Source organism: Rissa tridactyla, chromosome 13 (genome assembly GCF_028500815.1).
Source record: "Rissa tridactyla isolate bRisTri1 chromosome 13, bRisTri1.patW.cur.20221130, whole genome shotgun sequence".
Taxonomy (NCBI): Eukaryota; Metazoa; Chordata; class Aves; order Charadriiformes; family Laridae; genus Rissa; species Rissa tridactyla.
The window spans coordinates 2,131,259-2,145,975 of record NC_071478.1 but is presented as its reverse complement, the minus strand read 5'-3'; the positions used below and the strand labels follow the sequence as shown (position 1 = coordinate 2,145,975).

Below are 14,717 nucleotides of genomic sequence, written 5' to 3'. Positions count from 1 at the left end.
TAGTGCCCGCGCCAGCCTTCTCCGAGGGCGGCGAAAGGCCTGGAAGGGACCAGGGCTCTGGCGGTGTCGTCCGGCTCCGGGCCCGGCCCGGCCCGGCGGTGAGCGCTCCGCGGGCGGGCGGGGGGCGGCTGTTTGTCTGCTGTGGGACCGGGGCGGGCCGGGCCCCGGCGGTGCGCCGGGCCCCCTCACCTACGCCGCCGCGGCGCTGGGCAGCGCGGTCTCCCCGGGGCAGCGCCTCGGGCCGGGAGGGCGGCCTCGGGCCGGGAGCCGGCGCCGACCCCGGGCCTCCCCCTGAGGGGGCCAGTGGTGCGGACGGAGGGGCGGCGTTGATGTCCTCTCTCTCTCCGGCAGCAGGAAATGGCAGCGCTGGGCAGATCCTGTCAGGGCATCCCCGCGGGTCCCGTCGTGGAGTTCCCTCAGGCGCCGGCCGCCGTCCCTGACCGCCACGGCCTGCAGCCCCCGGCCCTCGGCCACGACCGCCTGCAGCCCCCCATGGTGATCATGGCAGGGAACGGAAGCGACGGCGCCGATGGCGGCGGCTCCTCCGGCCTCTACCCGCAAAGCGGCTTCGACGTCGCCTCTCTGGCCGCGCTGGGAAGTTACAACGAGGGCCTGACGGTGGCCCCGGTGGGCTCCTTCACCAGCGGGGCACGGCCGCCGGGCCCGCACCAGCAGCGGGGACACTGCCAGTAAGTGCCAACTGGTTACCGCCGGGACAGGGAAGGGACGCGTTTGTCAGCCGTGCTGGACGTGTGGAATAAGTTTTCTTTTTGAGACAGGCTATAATTTTTTGCCTTCTAGTAGTGTTTCACTCGTGCAGTGTTAGAATTGCACTTGTCTGACGGCCTTCGAGTTTGTTGGTGGGGCACGAAGGAGCCTTGTAAAAGGAAAGAAATGAGGTTAAGTTTACCAACATCTTGACGTGCTTTTAAGTTTGTGTACTTTTTCTAAACTTACATATTCTTTCTCTTATGTGAGCACAGAAAACTTAAATTATTCCCCTAAAATGTTGGTGTTTGGTCATATTTGAGTATGTCACTGTGAGCCGATGTATTAAGAGACTGAAGCGGATCACATGTTGCTTCTTGAAACATTTGAATTTTAGCAAAAACTGGTCTTGCCCCTTGTGGGAAAAAAATAAATAACGCAAAGGAGGAGAAATCAGCATGGAATTCTGCTTGGAAAGCTTGAGTAATTACAGCCGCCTTTGCCTTTCTTCGGAAAGTAGTGGTCATTTATTGTCCATAGCTTCCACTCCCTTCACAGCTGGTGACATACCGCAGCTGTTGTTGTTAGCTGCAAGTGAAATTTTAAAAGGGAGGATAATATTATTTGAAAATCTCAATGCCACTGGAAGATATAATTAGAAGCTAAACAACCATTTGTGTTTCTTTTGCAGTGTCTCTGTTCGCTGTGGAAAGAAGCATAAGTTAGAAGAAGAGGCGGAAGGGTAATTAATTTTGTCTTTTATAACTTGAAAAATCTTGATTTACTTTTTGTTTTCTATAAAGTTTTGAGCACACCTCACCTACAACATACATGGGAAAGGAAGTTCTAACACTGAACTGCACATAAGCCCAAATCCATTTCAGTTACCTAATTAATTGTGTAGCATGGGTACCCGCGTTTTAATAAGAGCAATTTGAATTTATTTTTCTTCGTGGAGATTGTGTTTCCATAGTATGTCAAATCTGTTGAAACGCGCATGACTTTCCATAACACTTTTTCCCGTAGAATGCCACATTTCTCTTTTGACAATTGTAAACTTTATTTTGTTTCCTAGTTGTCCTGTGAGGAAGAAGAGACTGACAGGAGCCAAAAATTGCCCTTTGAATCCCAACACGGAAGAATGGATTCTCTGTGCAGGTCAGCAGGCAGCTGGGGAGGTAGCAAGTCAGTATGGTGGCAGCGGTCCTGAAACTGCCATGTTAGAAATTCCCTGTGAAGAAATGGATCAGACAATGGGGGAACAGCAATGCGAGGTTGCTCGCAGGAAGCTTCAGGAGATTGAGGACAGGTAAATGCAGGGTTGGAGTAGACTGGCTTTGCTGAGCTTTCCCTTTTTTGGTGGGCATTAAGGGTTAAATCTAGCACTTAGCAGTGTGATTAACACTGCTGTAAGTCTGAGATGAACCTTCTGTTCAAATGATTTCGTTTTAGGCTACCTATGGTGCTCTGAGTCTTGGGGCTGGTACTATGATCTGAAATTGAGGGTGCTAGAGCAAGAGATGCTGAATAAATAACCGCCTTTTCACAATCGTTATGCAGCATCTATATGTGTACCATAATGGGGTTTTATGCTCTTTTGTGAGTATCCAGAGCTCAAATTTTAACTGATGTTGTCTGGTCGGACTTGAGCTCAGCTTTTTTCAACTTGTTCTGCCATTAATACTTGTAAATGCTCAAGATAGGTGTGAATTTATCAGTGGAGAGACTAGCATGAACCAGAAATCTCTCTACACATATGCAATAAGACTGAGGTTCATCTTGCTGTTAAATACCAGATGGCTTGATATTGGGGTAGTGGGGTGGCTGTGGGCGGTCTGTTGCAATCTTTTCATAAATGTACTCCGCATTCTTGCCTTTGAAAGATTTCTGGGAATGTCATGTGTGTATATATACGTTGATTGCAGTTGAGCTGGTATTCTGAAATACCTAAAATGACCACTGCAGACAATTGTTAGAAAAGCCAAAAGTTATATAAATGATAAAACAAGATTTTTTTTTAGATGATTACTCCATAGATGATGCGTGAAGGGAAGCAAGGTACTGTTAGATTATTTTATTTTTTCATGGGTAAATCAGAGTAGTGCTATTTGTCTTTATTATCCGGCTATATCTGCATTACAAAGTCTGCTTTGGACCTCTCAGAGGATTGTTCCCCATCCTTCCCAGCTACTCTGCTAAATTTTCTTGGAAAGGTTTACCAAAACCAAAGGAGATGCCTCCAGTTTGTTTTAAATGCTTCCAACTTTTTGTGCCGTTTTAATCTGAGAAATCGGTGCAACGTCCTTAAAGGTTAAGAACTGTATTCAGTAACTTTTCAATAATTCTCAAAGTTAAGATATGGGGAATCGAGCTGGTGAAGCTACTGCGTAACTGAGGCTTACTCTTGTAATGTGGCTGATTCGTACACTTTCCCCTGAAGTGGATTTATTTATTTTCTCTTAGCGTATGCCTGCATTGCGCATCGCTGGACGGTGCGGGGGTAACAAGGCTAGCTGAGGTACCAGAAGCCGCTTGAGCGGCTTCTATGGTAACAGTCGTTCTTAGGGTGCGTTGGCCCAAGAGAGACTCGAGTTAACATGGCCCCGCTGCTTCTGGTACCCGGCCTCGGTCCGAGATCTGCACTGTACAATGCAGTGCACATAGATGTAACTGTAGTCTACGGTGGATGTACCTGTTAACAGTATGCTCAATAGTGTTTATCTCCCTCTTCCCCCTCCATTCCTAGGATAATTGATGAAGATGAGGAAGTTCATGCTGATGGAAATGTTAGCAATCTGCCCACTCTTATCCTGTCAGATACCCTTAAGAAAGGGATGAAGAGGGATTTTGGTGAAGTCCTGACAAAGAAAATAATAGAATCTATGTAAGTGCTGGAGGAAATCATGGTGCTATGTAGCTAACACATGCAAATGAAAAGAGAGACCCAGTCTCATGTTTGTGGAGATGTCCTTAATTACTGCATGATGTAGCCAACGTTGTATAACAGACCATTCATCTGGTCAAAACCAGGAAAAACTATCCTAATGTAAAAGAGAATTAAGTGTAACTGTAGTGGTCATCAAGCTGTCTGTTTTGTCCCCCATTTGTCCAGCGTGAAGTTTGTTGAATAAACCATTGTATCTTGATTTTTATATATGTGAGTTTCCAAAAGAAGGTGGTCATGAAGTGTGACCAGCAGTGGTCATCAAGTTTGGTGCAAAAGAAAAGAAAGAAAATACAGGGTTAGAACCAGGAGTAATGGAACTGGTTAAGGAAGAGGAAATGTAATAGGGGGGTAAAAAATGGTATGTGGATTCTGGAACATAGTTCCAGGCTAGCACAAAGGATGAAGGTACTTACTGGTCTTCTGCATTTAATAGTGATTGGAAAACTTAAATTTAACTGAGACTCCGTCCCTTCTAGGAGCCGTCCTTCTATGGAGCTGGTGCTTTGGAAACCTCTTCCTGAGTTTCTCACAGATAAACTGAAGTCTGTTTCTGGTAAGAACTTCAAGCAGCAGAGTACAGAAGGGTGTCAAGCTAAGCAGTCGACATCAAGAGCTGCTTTTGACCCACAGACTGAAACATTCCCTGAATCACAACAGACTGCCATGTCTCCAGATCCGTATGCTAGTTTGGGAATCTCTGGGTGTGCAGAAGAAGAAATGGAGTTGTAGATGCCAGAATTTATAGTGGAAGTGGTGAGCTTCTGATGGGTTTTATTGCTGTTTTTTGAGTCCCTTTTTCTTTCTGGTTTGATGTGTGAATCTGAAGTTTTATTATTTGTTTTTGGTTTTCCTACTAACCATCATAAGAATGTGGATTGGCCAGACAAAACTTAAGGAAACTGAAAAAAAAAAAAACCAACCCAAGATTTCTGTACTCTGGTCTGTTAAATATTCTTGGTTTTACTGAGAAGGTAATTCAGAAGTCTTTGGAACAAGGAAGTAGCTTTCCATCTTGCTTAATGGTGAAATATCCTCTTAATTGTCCTTGGTAAAGTATAAAATCCAAATATTGAATGTAACTATGGCTTAAGCCACATCTTTCATTTACTGAGCCATTAAGGCTTTGGTGTACATAATATGCTTGGTCAGTTAGTTTAATTTGAATCACAAAAAAGTATGGAAAGGAAGAAATACTTTTGAGTCTAGTCAGTGATAGAAGAGCGGTCCCTATGGAAATACAGCTTTTCACACTGTTTCAGCCGTGGCTGGTTTGTACTTGATGTGAACTCAAATGCACAAGTTATGCATTCTGCAGTGTGCTAGGGAAGGAATGTTCTAGCTGAGGATAAGCCTCTTGCTTTGTAGAAATTAAAACTGGCTAGTAACTTCAAAGATAACTACTAACTTTAGTCATCTTTGGTTCATCGGCTCTTAAATTGTGGGGTTTTGATGCCCCCCTCCCCAAAATGATGCCAAGTCTGGAGAAAAGGGTTCTCGGTCAATTGATTCGCATCTTACATTGTGCTGTGATTCTTTGTATGCATCAAGTTGGAAAGTCAGTTGAAGACAGTGTAACCTTTGATGAAAAATGGCATCCTTTAATTTTGATAAACGTGGTAAGTAAATCAGATAATAGGGAGCAGATATTCTGGCGTAAAGAGGGTCAAATGCTGATTATCACCTGTAACCAAGTCCCAAACTTTGAGACTGCTGGCATTGGTGGTGAAGTAAAAAAGATGCTTGTCTTCTTCCTGAGAGAATCTAGACTTAAATTTTAAGCCAGAACACGTGCCATTAACATAACGTCACGTAGTTTGTACAGATACATGCCAAAAGAATTTTGTACCCTGCTTAGGGCGTTAAGGAGTCCTCAATGAGTTATCACTCGTACCTTTCCTCAACGCACAACAGTTCCATTATGCTTAAAACCCTTAAACAAGGCAAAGACTCTTATCTTCTGTTTGTAAGTCCTTGCGCTATCTCAGAGATAGATGAATCGAGGCTTTTTGGAAGAAATTACTTTCCAAGTAATAGGTTCTGTTCAGGCTCTTACCATCCCAGTCTGTTTTTGACATCTTGCTAACGTAAAGGAGGAAGTACACAGTAATGCAGCTGTTTGCATAAGAAAATCTACTCTTCCTTTGCACAGCTAATTTATAATCTTTGTGATGATATTTTTTACCATTGAATAGTCGATAGTTTAAAATCAAGCTTCTCTTTTTGCAGTCATCCTTTCTCTTCTTTTGGCTGGCAGCAGAAGCTTTGTTCAAAAGATGCCCCTATTTGTTAAATCCTGTCTATCTTGCTGCTCGTCGAAGGTTATGTGAAATTTGCTGTCTCTCGCTAAAACATTTCAGAGCTTCACTAAAAACATTCCAGCATTTGAATAGGTATTACTCTGGAAACCCGTGTATAACTTTACCATTCTGGGACTTTTCTTAAATTGGAGACCGTGTGCAGCTTTATCTTGCTATGATGTCTCATTTCGTTTTGGGGCCTGCTATAAATCTCTTGCATGAATTGTGTAAAATTTCTCGTATATTATTAAGCTGCTGAACGCACTTAAAATCTACAGCCTTTGACACGCTACATTGCTTGAGTGTAAAGCAAAGCAGTGCAGTTTGGAGAAGGCTGTAGTCACTGTGGGTAGAAAATGTGGTCTCTCCAAATAATTACCTGTTTTTAAGCTTGCAGCATTATAGCGAAAGTTCAAGGTTGGAATTGTTTTAGCTGATAGCTCTGAATCCTAAATAAACCAAAAAAAAAAAAAAGGATAAAAAAATCAAAAATGTGATGAAACCGTCTCAGCAACACTGAAACTGCGACAGAGGATGTAGAGAACTGTGGGAGGCCTAAATACGTCAAATCTAGATGCAGGTTTTTTCCTCTTTGATACATAATTTGTCGTTTCTGACTTGCAGAAGAAATTTTTGTAGATGGCTTTTAAGCGTACTTTTTTCTTGTTTTGTTTGTACCAAAGGTTGACTTTCAGAGGTGTGTTTCCTCTTCATTGTTTGATGCTAATAGAGCATCACTGACCCCTGTTATTCTGTCATCTGAAACATGAATGGAGCGTGGACTATGACAAAGAGCAAGAGATGGGGGAAAAACTGCGTCCAAGACATTTGCTTTGGTAGAAAACCTCTATTTTAATTTTTTCATAATTTGTTTCTGCCCTTGTGACAGGAGAGAACAGGGTTGAATGGCTTAAATTGGTGGGGGGAGAAGAGTGGTGTAGAGCAGGAATCGAGTATCTGGGATACCTGACTGAGCAGGATTCTTGCTGTAGCAATCGTTTGGAGAGAGTGAGAAAGAACAAGTTACTGAGTGTTTTCAAACTTCTGTATTTGTAACAGTTTTCATTTGTTGTTGGCTTCCTTGAAAGACTTTTATTAATGCTGTTTGCAAGCGGGATGGCAAATGTGATGCAGTATTAGGAAAAACTTTATTTTGAAATAACTGATTCTGGTCTGTCTTCTCTTGGGACCAAATCACCCTTTGTATGTCAGTTTTCAATAAATTTTCTAAAATATTTTTTAGATGGCTGTGTTTCATTCCTAATATGAGTGAGAATCTTGGGAGCGTACGTCCAGTCCTGCAGCTGGAGGGTAAAGTACTCTTCTGGCCCAAGAAGTTTTTAATTTAACTACATAGTCCCACGGGCACGTCACTTCTTTTCTCCATGGTGTTCAGCAGGACAAGGGGGCCAACAGCAGGGTCGAGTAAACCTGAAGCTGCCTGGGAGCAAGAGTTGCTGTAAATCTGGCCTGACCCAAAGGCCTCTAACAAAGCAAAGGGCTGCCAAAAGGTTTGCTACAGCTCGTGTTTTCAGGTCTTTCATTTAGCTTCAGAGTGAAATAAAGAATGCCTAGCTTGCTTAGTTCTGTATAAAATCAAGAAATGTTTGAGGAGAGTTTTTAAACAAAAGAGCAAAGTGTTACATTCCAATACAAATAATTATTAAAATTTGTTTTGTCTTCTGTTCAAGAGTTTTTTCGAGCTGCTGTAAAGCTGGGTGTGCTAGATCAGTATTACCTTGGCTTTCAAAATGAGGGAAAAACAGCACTTCAGAGTTATATTAAAAAATAATAAAACCCCATGAAGTTTCCAGGCTGAGTCAAGCATTGACTCGCTTAAATTGTACTCTGGATTTAAGCAAATCTTAAATACTTCTCCATTGCAGAGTTGGAGGGAGGGAAAGAATAGTGTGAACCCCAGCGCGTTAAGGGTTGTGTCGGGCTCTGGGGGCTGGCTGGGAGGAGGCTGCAGAGGTGGGCGGGGGAATCTGTGTGGTACAGCCAGCCCTGGGGAGAGGGACAGAATTTATTTTGGCACGGACTTAGAGCTGGACTCGCAATTGTTCCAGAGCCTGTGTCTTGTGCCAGTTTGCTACAGCAGATGCGTGGCTTCCACCACAGAAGATTTATTTAATCAAATGCAGATGTAACAGACGTGAACCACTGGGGCTGGATCCGCGCTGCTTGCGAGGCAAGGAGGGCTCCAAACCAGAAGTTAGAGCAGGCAGAAAGCAGCCATCTACAGGAAGCATCTTGTGGTGGTTTAGGTCCGCAAACCAGGACACAGCTACAGGAAGATCTCAGATAAAAAGCCTCTGCTGACGCTTCAAATTCTCACACTTTAATCTGCAGATGTTGATATACTATATATATATTTTTTAAAAAAAAAAACCCTTATCCTGTATTGGTAGACTTGATTCTAGTAAAAAATATTAGCACTAATAGAGATTCTGAATGCTATTAGGCTTCTAGATGCCCAACAAGAGCTATTTGTGAACTCGTAGTGGAAGAGATCTCAATAAACATTAGCAGCTTGTCCTGGAACCTAATGCTGCCAGTAAGTCCGGGTAAAGCATGTCAGGAAATATCCGTAGCTGTAAAATTGAAAAAAGGAAGCAAAACAGTGTAAATACTACTTCATTGAACATTTTTGCCTACTGTGCTTAACAAGGTTTGGATGTGAACCTATTAAACAGAGCCCAATTCCAAATACAATGGAAATGTGACCGTAACAGAATTTTCCTTGATTTTTTTTTTTAGATGTCAAAGATCATCAAGAGACAGTGTTCAGCTGTGAGGCAAGTTAAGCGATGTGCTATAGGAAGCGGGCAGCAGCAGTGCGTGCCCATCCGGCATGCAGCACGCCCCACGGGCACGGGGTGGCGGTGCTGCCGGGTGAATCACCCCTGGGAAGTTACTCGGTAATCAACGGGAGTGATTTTCCAATAGACAGTGTTGAGGATTATCCGTTCCGCTTCATCTCGCATCACCTTCACAACTCATCCAACGCACGGTCACAAACGGTGGGTGCTGCAGCAGCCGACCAGCACAGGTCACCCCTCCCAAGGGACGGGGCCGGCCAGTGGCTACGGGCACCGACAGGAGCAGCTCGGGCGGGAGAGCCGTGGCATGCAGGCAGCTTTGGAGGAAGGCGGAGGGGTGGCAAAACGACAGGTCTTCCAGCCCTCCAGGGCAGGCTGTTCCAGGAGGGGAGAGCGGGACAGCGGAGCGGCACCAGTGAAGTGCTGCAGTCCCCACACTGCGGCGTTACGGGCCACAGAAGTGCTTTCCCTGCCTGCCAGGGCAGCAGCAGGACACGCTGCTGGGGAGTCGCTACCAAGACAGTAGCTTTGTGCTCCATAGCACCCACTCGCATCCTTTTGCCTGGTTCCACCCATGGTAGCACCAGGACGATTCGGAGGATTGCAGAGCTCTGCTTCAAAGCAACAGTTGGCAGCAACTGCAATTACGGGGGAGAAAAGGGGATCTCCGCCACCACCGCTTCCCCCCCAGCTGCAGCAGCAGCCGTTGCTGCAGAGCACTTGGCTGCTCTAGGGCAGGCTCTTACATTGAATTCCGTTTGCAGGAGACCCAAAAAGCTTACACATGCAGCTATCAAACTACTTTACTCGAGCTGCTGGTTCAAACCACCACTAACTACTTTAATGAATCGAAGCTGGCTTTAAAAGAAATTAACTTCTTCCTTATATTATTTCTGCTGTACTTAAATTCATTCTTTTTAATGTCATATGAAGTTCCAGTAATACTGACAAAAGTAATGCAAAACTATGGATCCAATTCTCACTTGTCCATTTGCTTTTTGGATTCACAACAGCATGCATTAGGCACTAAGGGTCCTCTTGCAGTCATCCCTATTTTCTAGCTTGAAAGTAAAGCAATTTATTCTCAGACTACTCAAAGTCTATCTCTTTTAATTGAAGTTTCTGCTACTGCACAGCTGTAGTTTTTACTGCTCTCCACTATTCAGATAGTGCTTTACTACAGGTTACTCAGGTTTGTAATCTAAAGCAGTCCTGTCCCCCTGTTAGTGACCAATACACCCTGCTGTCCCATCCCCCGTTTCCTTCCCTCCCCTGCCTCGAGTTATTTTTGTCAAAATTTAATGCAAAACATGAACTAGCACCTAAACCAAGAACAGTTGTGCAAACACCTGGAACAGCTCTCACACTTTCAGTATAAAATTTCAGTTTCTTCTCTGTCACTCCAACTCAAGTGTTTCTAATACCATGATGTTGGAAGAAATGGACGAGGACAACAGATTCCTCCCATGGTATTTGAAGTTTGCTCTTGCAAAGTTAATTTTATGCTTCAGGAACATCCTGCGGTAACACAGAATCTGCACCTTTTTCACCCTGTTCATGTCTCGCACTGCTTCACGAACACCCACCTTCGCTCAGACCGAGTGTTGTCAGTGGCATAACTTGCCACCAGGAAGATAATACAATTATTTTATTCAGACATGAAGCCACTGCCACCTGCACTCTGTTCAGGCTGCAGATTTTGCTCAAGCAGCTCTGGCCATCGTACAAACCCACCTGCCTTGAGTCTGCCACACCAAGTGCCCCCAGAAAGCAGCTGCTGAAGCATCCAGCTCCATCCACCACAGGAGCGCTGCTGGTCATTAAGGTGGCGTACGGATGAGACACCAAGAGACCCGATCTCTTAAAACTCTCATAGTTTCAAATTCCTCAACGCCCCAATACTCTCCCCTCCCCGCTGAGATCCAAGGTACAAAAGGGTCAGTGAGCTGCATTGCACTTTAATTGCACCGATACAGTTAAATATTAAATGCAGAAAGTAACTCTACATAGCAAATGGAAAACAAGCATTTACATAGCAAATCTGTAGGACTTACAGACTACTTAGTTTTAACCCAGTTGTTTATATATGAATATCTCACTGCAGGTTTTGGTGTTAAAATTATTTTAGATGGAAAACAAAATGAACATTTTCAGGTTCATGTAGAATTGGCAAGTTACTGAGAAACTTCCCTCCCTCATAAGCCAACACCGACAGGGGGGCACAGGGAGGACAGGACACCTCAGGCTTTTTCATACCAGGAGAAACGCATTGGCAATTGCTCCATCTACAAGCACGGGTAGAAATGAACAACACTTTCCTGAATACACTTGATTTCGCCCCTCACACACCCCCTAAAGGGGCATATCCCGTTATCCTGCCAGGATAGTCATCCCAGGGGAGTTAACACTACTGAGTTAGACACTGATGAGTTGGGGGAAGAGTTCATTGGCAAAGCTATCCTCCCAAGCGTGATCAGTGTCAAGCGGAGAGGACATGTCACTGAAGGGTGACGGGGATCCTTCATATCCAGAGTCACTACAGGCATCCAGATAGCTTGAGGCTGCAAGGCTACGATGAGAGGAAAGCAGATGAGAGATGCCCAGTTCAGGCATGAAGCTGTCAACAGGTTCCTCTTTCACAGATACTGGGACCTCAGGGGTAGCTTTGTCTTCGGATGGAGAGACAGATACTTCCTCAATTTTCACTAACATATTGGTTTGGTCGCCCATTTTAACAGGAATCTCCAGTATTAGGGGCTTTGTGTACACGTGATCAAACCTTATGAGTTCATTAATGGCCTCCAGCTTAGCTGATGAGGACCCCAAAGAGGGAGAGGGGGAGGTTGGTATGGAATTTGTTTCTCCACAGATCTCTTCCTCCAGCTTTTCCAGGCACGTTGACTCTGAATCAGCATATTTGAGAAACATGTCTGGGTCCAGACTGTCCAGAAAGCCCAACAGGAGATCAGACTGCAGAACAAAATACTGTTTTAGAAAGACAGCCCACTACTGTTAGAGAAAGACATCAGTTGTGGCATCTATTAACCCTCATCTGGAAATTAAAATATGCTAGTGTGATCACAGAACTGGCTGTTTTACCAAGAACACCACTATCAAAACCGACAGTTAAGACAGTTAATTATCTTTCAAAAATTCTTTATCCATTGACTTTTTTGTTAGGATACTGGCAATCCCCATAGAATTCTACATGATTCTGATACTCACAACCTCTATTAGAAGCTCCTTAAGATCTTGGCCCATCAGGTACAGACACCACACTACCTGCTGGCTCCGCACAGCAAGTACCAGAACCTGCCTTAGGCAGACCTGCCCATGACCAAAGTTTAGGGGTTTGTTTTGGTGCATGTTTTTTTTGTTTGTTTTTTGTTAAAGGCAAAAGATGGCTGTCCTTACATTTCTAGAAGTCATTCATAAGCAACAGGCTTTAAGTTCGAAGAGCTTCACTAAGTGCCAGCACATCAGCCAAACGATCAAGTATGTTTTCAACATTAAAAGCACAGTTTGCTTTTGGTACTTGTACACTTTGCCTGTAAGAGCTAAGAGACTGTTTCAGTCAATAGCCTCTTAAGATTTTATGGAAACTGGACTTGTTCAAGTTGCATGAACTCCTGTACTCACTGGATACAGCCCAACACAGCTGTTCTGCGCCACAGGTACATTTTCCAAGTCTTAGAAAAGAAGCCAACCACGGGAAGTCATCAAGTGACTTTACATCAGCAGTTACAACACTTGCCTTAAATCCACAGTGGTTCTGAATTTCACAGGCATTTTGGGTCGAAGTAGATGCTCACCTCTGAGTCTGAAGAATCACTGCCATCAGAATCCATGTGGAGGTTATCAGAAATGGTGACTGCTGGGCCTGCACCTGCTGCAGAGGAACACGTAGTCTGAGTGCTGCGGACTCAGCGGACCCGGTCACCAATCTAATCTCATCCACCTGCGATTCCTTCACAACCTGTGCCAAGGAAAAAAAAAATCCAGTCACCGTGAGTGTTCTGGCAGACAGTATGTAATTCTGATGATCACGCTCTTCCTGCGAAGCCTTCCAACATCAGATTTTCCACTTGCTTTTGCAGTAGAAACCTGACAGTAAGACTTACTTCCAAAACCGGCCCAAACTTTTATAGATTTGCAGTTTTGTTCACTGCCTTTAAATGAAAGCCTGACCCCCTCCATCATACCTCTTGTTCTTTTGAGACAGACATATGTGACCACAGTTACTACTTTATTTCTAGAATATGGTGTAGAAGAGCAGATGAAGTAATCTTAAAACAGCTTGGAACTCGTCAGCTCCCCATCTCCCCCACCACCAGTGGCACCCGCTTCAGACTCAGCAACTGTGTGCTCTCTGGGAAAGCCTCCATTTGGAGGACACGTGTGTTCCTGGCCCATGAAGTGTCTCTCTTCACAGCAGGGCCGTTCCAGCCCTGGCAGGGGGGTCCCTCCTCCCGCCCACCGCCAGACAGTCACCCCTTGGCAGGTGACTTTGGCCACGCAGCCACTTTCTTGGCAGAACGATGGCGACAGCGTGGCAGCCTGCTCACCTTGGACTCGCTCTCCTCCTCCGTCTTCAGAGCATCCAAACCCAGGCGGCAGCGAAGCTCCTGGTTCTCCAGGGCGAGGTTACACGTCTTCTCCCGCAGAAGACGGTTCTCCAGCAGTAGCTTCTGGTTCTGCGGAGAGCCGTGAGGCAGGGAGGACAGGCCGAGGCGCCGGCCGCCGCCCACCCCCCGGCTCCCCCCAGCCCCTTACCTCCTCCTCCAGCTCCACCACCTGCTGCTCCAGCTCCACCATCCGCGCCTTCTTCCTGTCGCGGGCGCTCTGGGCCGCCACGCGGTTCTTCAGCTTCCTATGGGGCAGGGCGGCGGTCAGGACGGTGCGTGTGACCGTATCACCCCCCCCTCCACCCCGCGACCGGCCACCACTCACCTGCGCAGCGCCTTCTCCTCCGGGCTCAGGTGGGTGAGCCGCTGCCGCTTGCGGGCCGGCTGCGGTGCCTCCAGGCCCGGGTGGCTGGCTCCTGCCGGCAGGACAACCGAGAGGTGGCGGCCGGCGGGGGCGGCGGGCTCGGCCGCTTTGCCGGGGATGAGAAGCAGGCGCGGGGCCGCGGCCCCGGGCAGCGCTGCCATGGCGGGCGCGGAGGGGAGCGGAGCGGACGCGCTGCCCGGCGCCACGGCTGCAGCCGACTGCGCCCCTGCGGCCCCGCCCGGATTTCTACCTATCGTGGCTCTTCCTCATTGGCCGGCACGGCGTGACGCTACGCCCAGCCTCGCCCGCGATTGGCTCCGCGGCTGGAGGCAAGGGGGGAAGCGAATTGCATCAGACGAGGGGCTCGATGTGAGGTGTCAGCGCGCGGCGGAGGGGCGGGGCGCGGCGGCGCGGGCAGCTCGGCCCGGCCCGGCTCCTGGCGTGGGCCCGTCCGGGCGAGGGGACGTGGCCGCAGTTGAGGTGTCCGGAGGAGGGACCGAGCAGGCCCAGAGGTGGCGGTGCCTTTAAAGCTGCTCCGTGGCCACCTTCCCCGGGGCGACCTGTCCCAAAGCAGAACCTGAGCAAAAGGTACAACTTTGGTGGGAACGCAAATGCCGAGGATGGAGCTATAACAGATGCCATGAGAATGGGCTAAAAATGGGCCAAAGGGAACAATAAAGCAGAGCAGAGGCCAGTGAGGGAGGAAGGGCTGACACATGGGCAGGCTGTGCCACCATTCAGCGAGACGTGGCTGGGCTGGGGAGTTGGGTGGAGAGGAACCCAATGAAGTTCAACAAGGGCAAGCGTAGGATCCTGCACCTGGGGAGGAACAACCCCCCACACCAGTACAGGTTGGGGCTGACCTGCTGGAAAACAGCTCTGCAGGGAGGGACCTGGGGGTCCTGGTGGGCAACAAGTTGGCCATGAGCCAGCAATAGGCCCTTGTGGCCAAGA

At 46.8% G+C, this 14,717-nt stretch overlaps 2 protein-coding genes across 4 annotated transcripts; one reads left to right on the top strand and one right to left on the bottom strand.

The window, feature by feature from the left end:
- The first annotated feature begins 16 nt into the window (after positions 1-16).
- On the top strand, positions 17-7,194 carry CCDC117 (coiled-coil domain containing 117). 3 transcript variants are annotated; one of them, XM_054219966.1, is made up of 6 exons: positions 17-98; positions 355-689; positions 1,400-1,450; positions 1,784-2,017; positions 3,455-3,592; positions 4,132-7,194. In XM_054219966.1, the coding sequence occupies exons 2-6, from the start codon at positions 358-360 to the stop codon at positions 4,382-4,384; spliced, it is 1,008 nt and encodes a 335-aa protein (XP_054075941.1). In that variant the 5' UTR covers positions 17-98; positions 355-357; the 3' UTR covers positions 4,385-7,194. The 3 variants fall into 3 exon arrangements, with proteins under 3 accessions (XP_054075941.1, XP_054075942.1, XP_054075943.1); XM_054219968.1 differs by having other exon boundaries at positions 19-98; positions 352-689; XM_054219967.1 differs by lacking the exon at positions 3,455-3,592 and having other exon boundaries at positions 352-689.
- A 3,518-nt stretch (positions 7,195-10,712) lies between these two features.
- XBP1 (X-box binding protein 1) lies at positions 10,713-14,001 on the bottom strand. Its single transcript, XM_054219965.1, is given in 6 exon segments — positions 10,713-11,744; positions 12,587-12,694; positions 12,697-12,750; positions 13,340-13,468; positions 13,548-13,644; positions 13,725-14,001. Coding segments are annotated over 6 exon segments (1,143 nt in total). The 5' UTR covers positions 13,925-14,001; the 3' UTR covers positions 10,713-11,189.
- Positions 14,002-14,717: the final 716 nt, after the last annotated feature.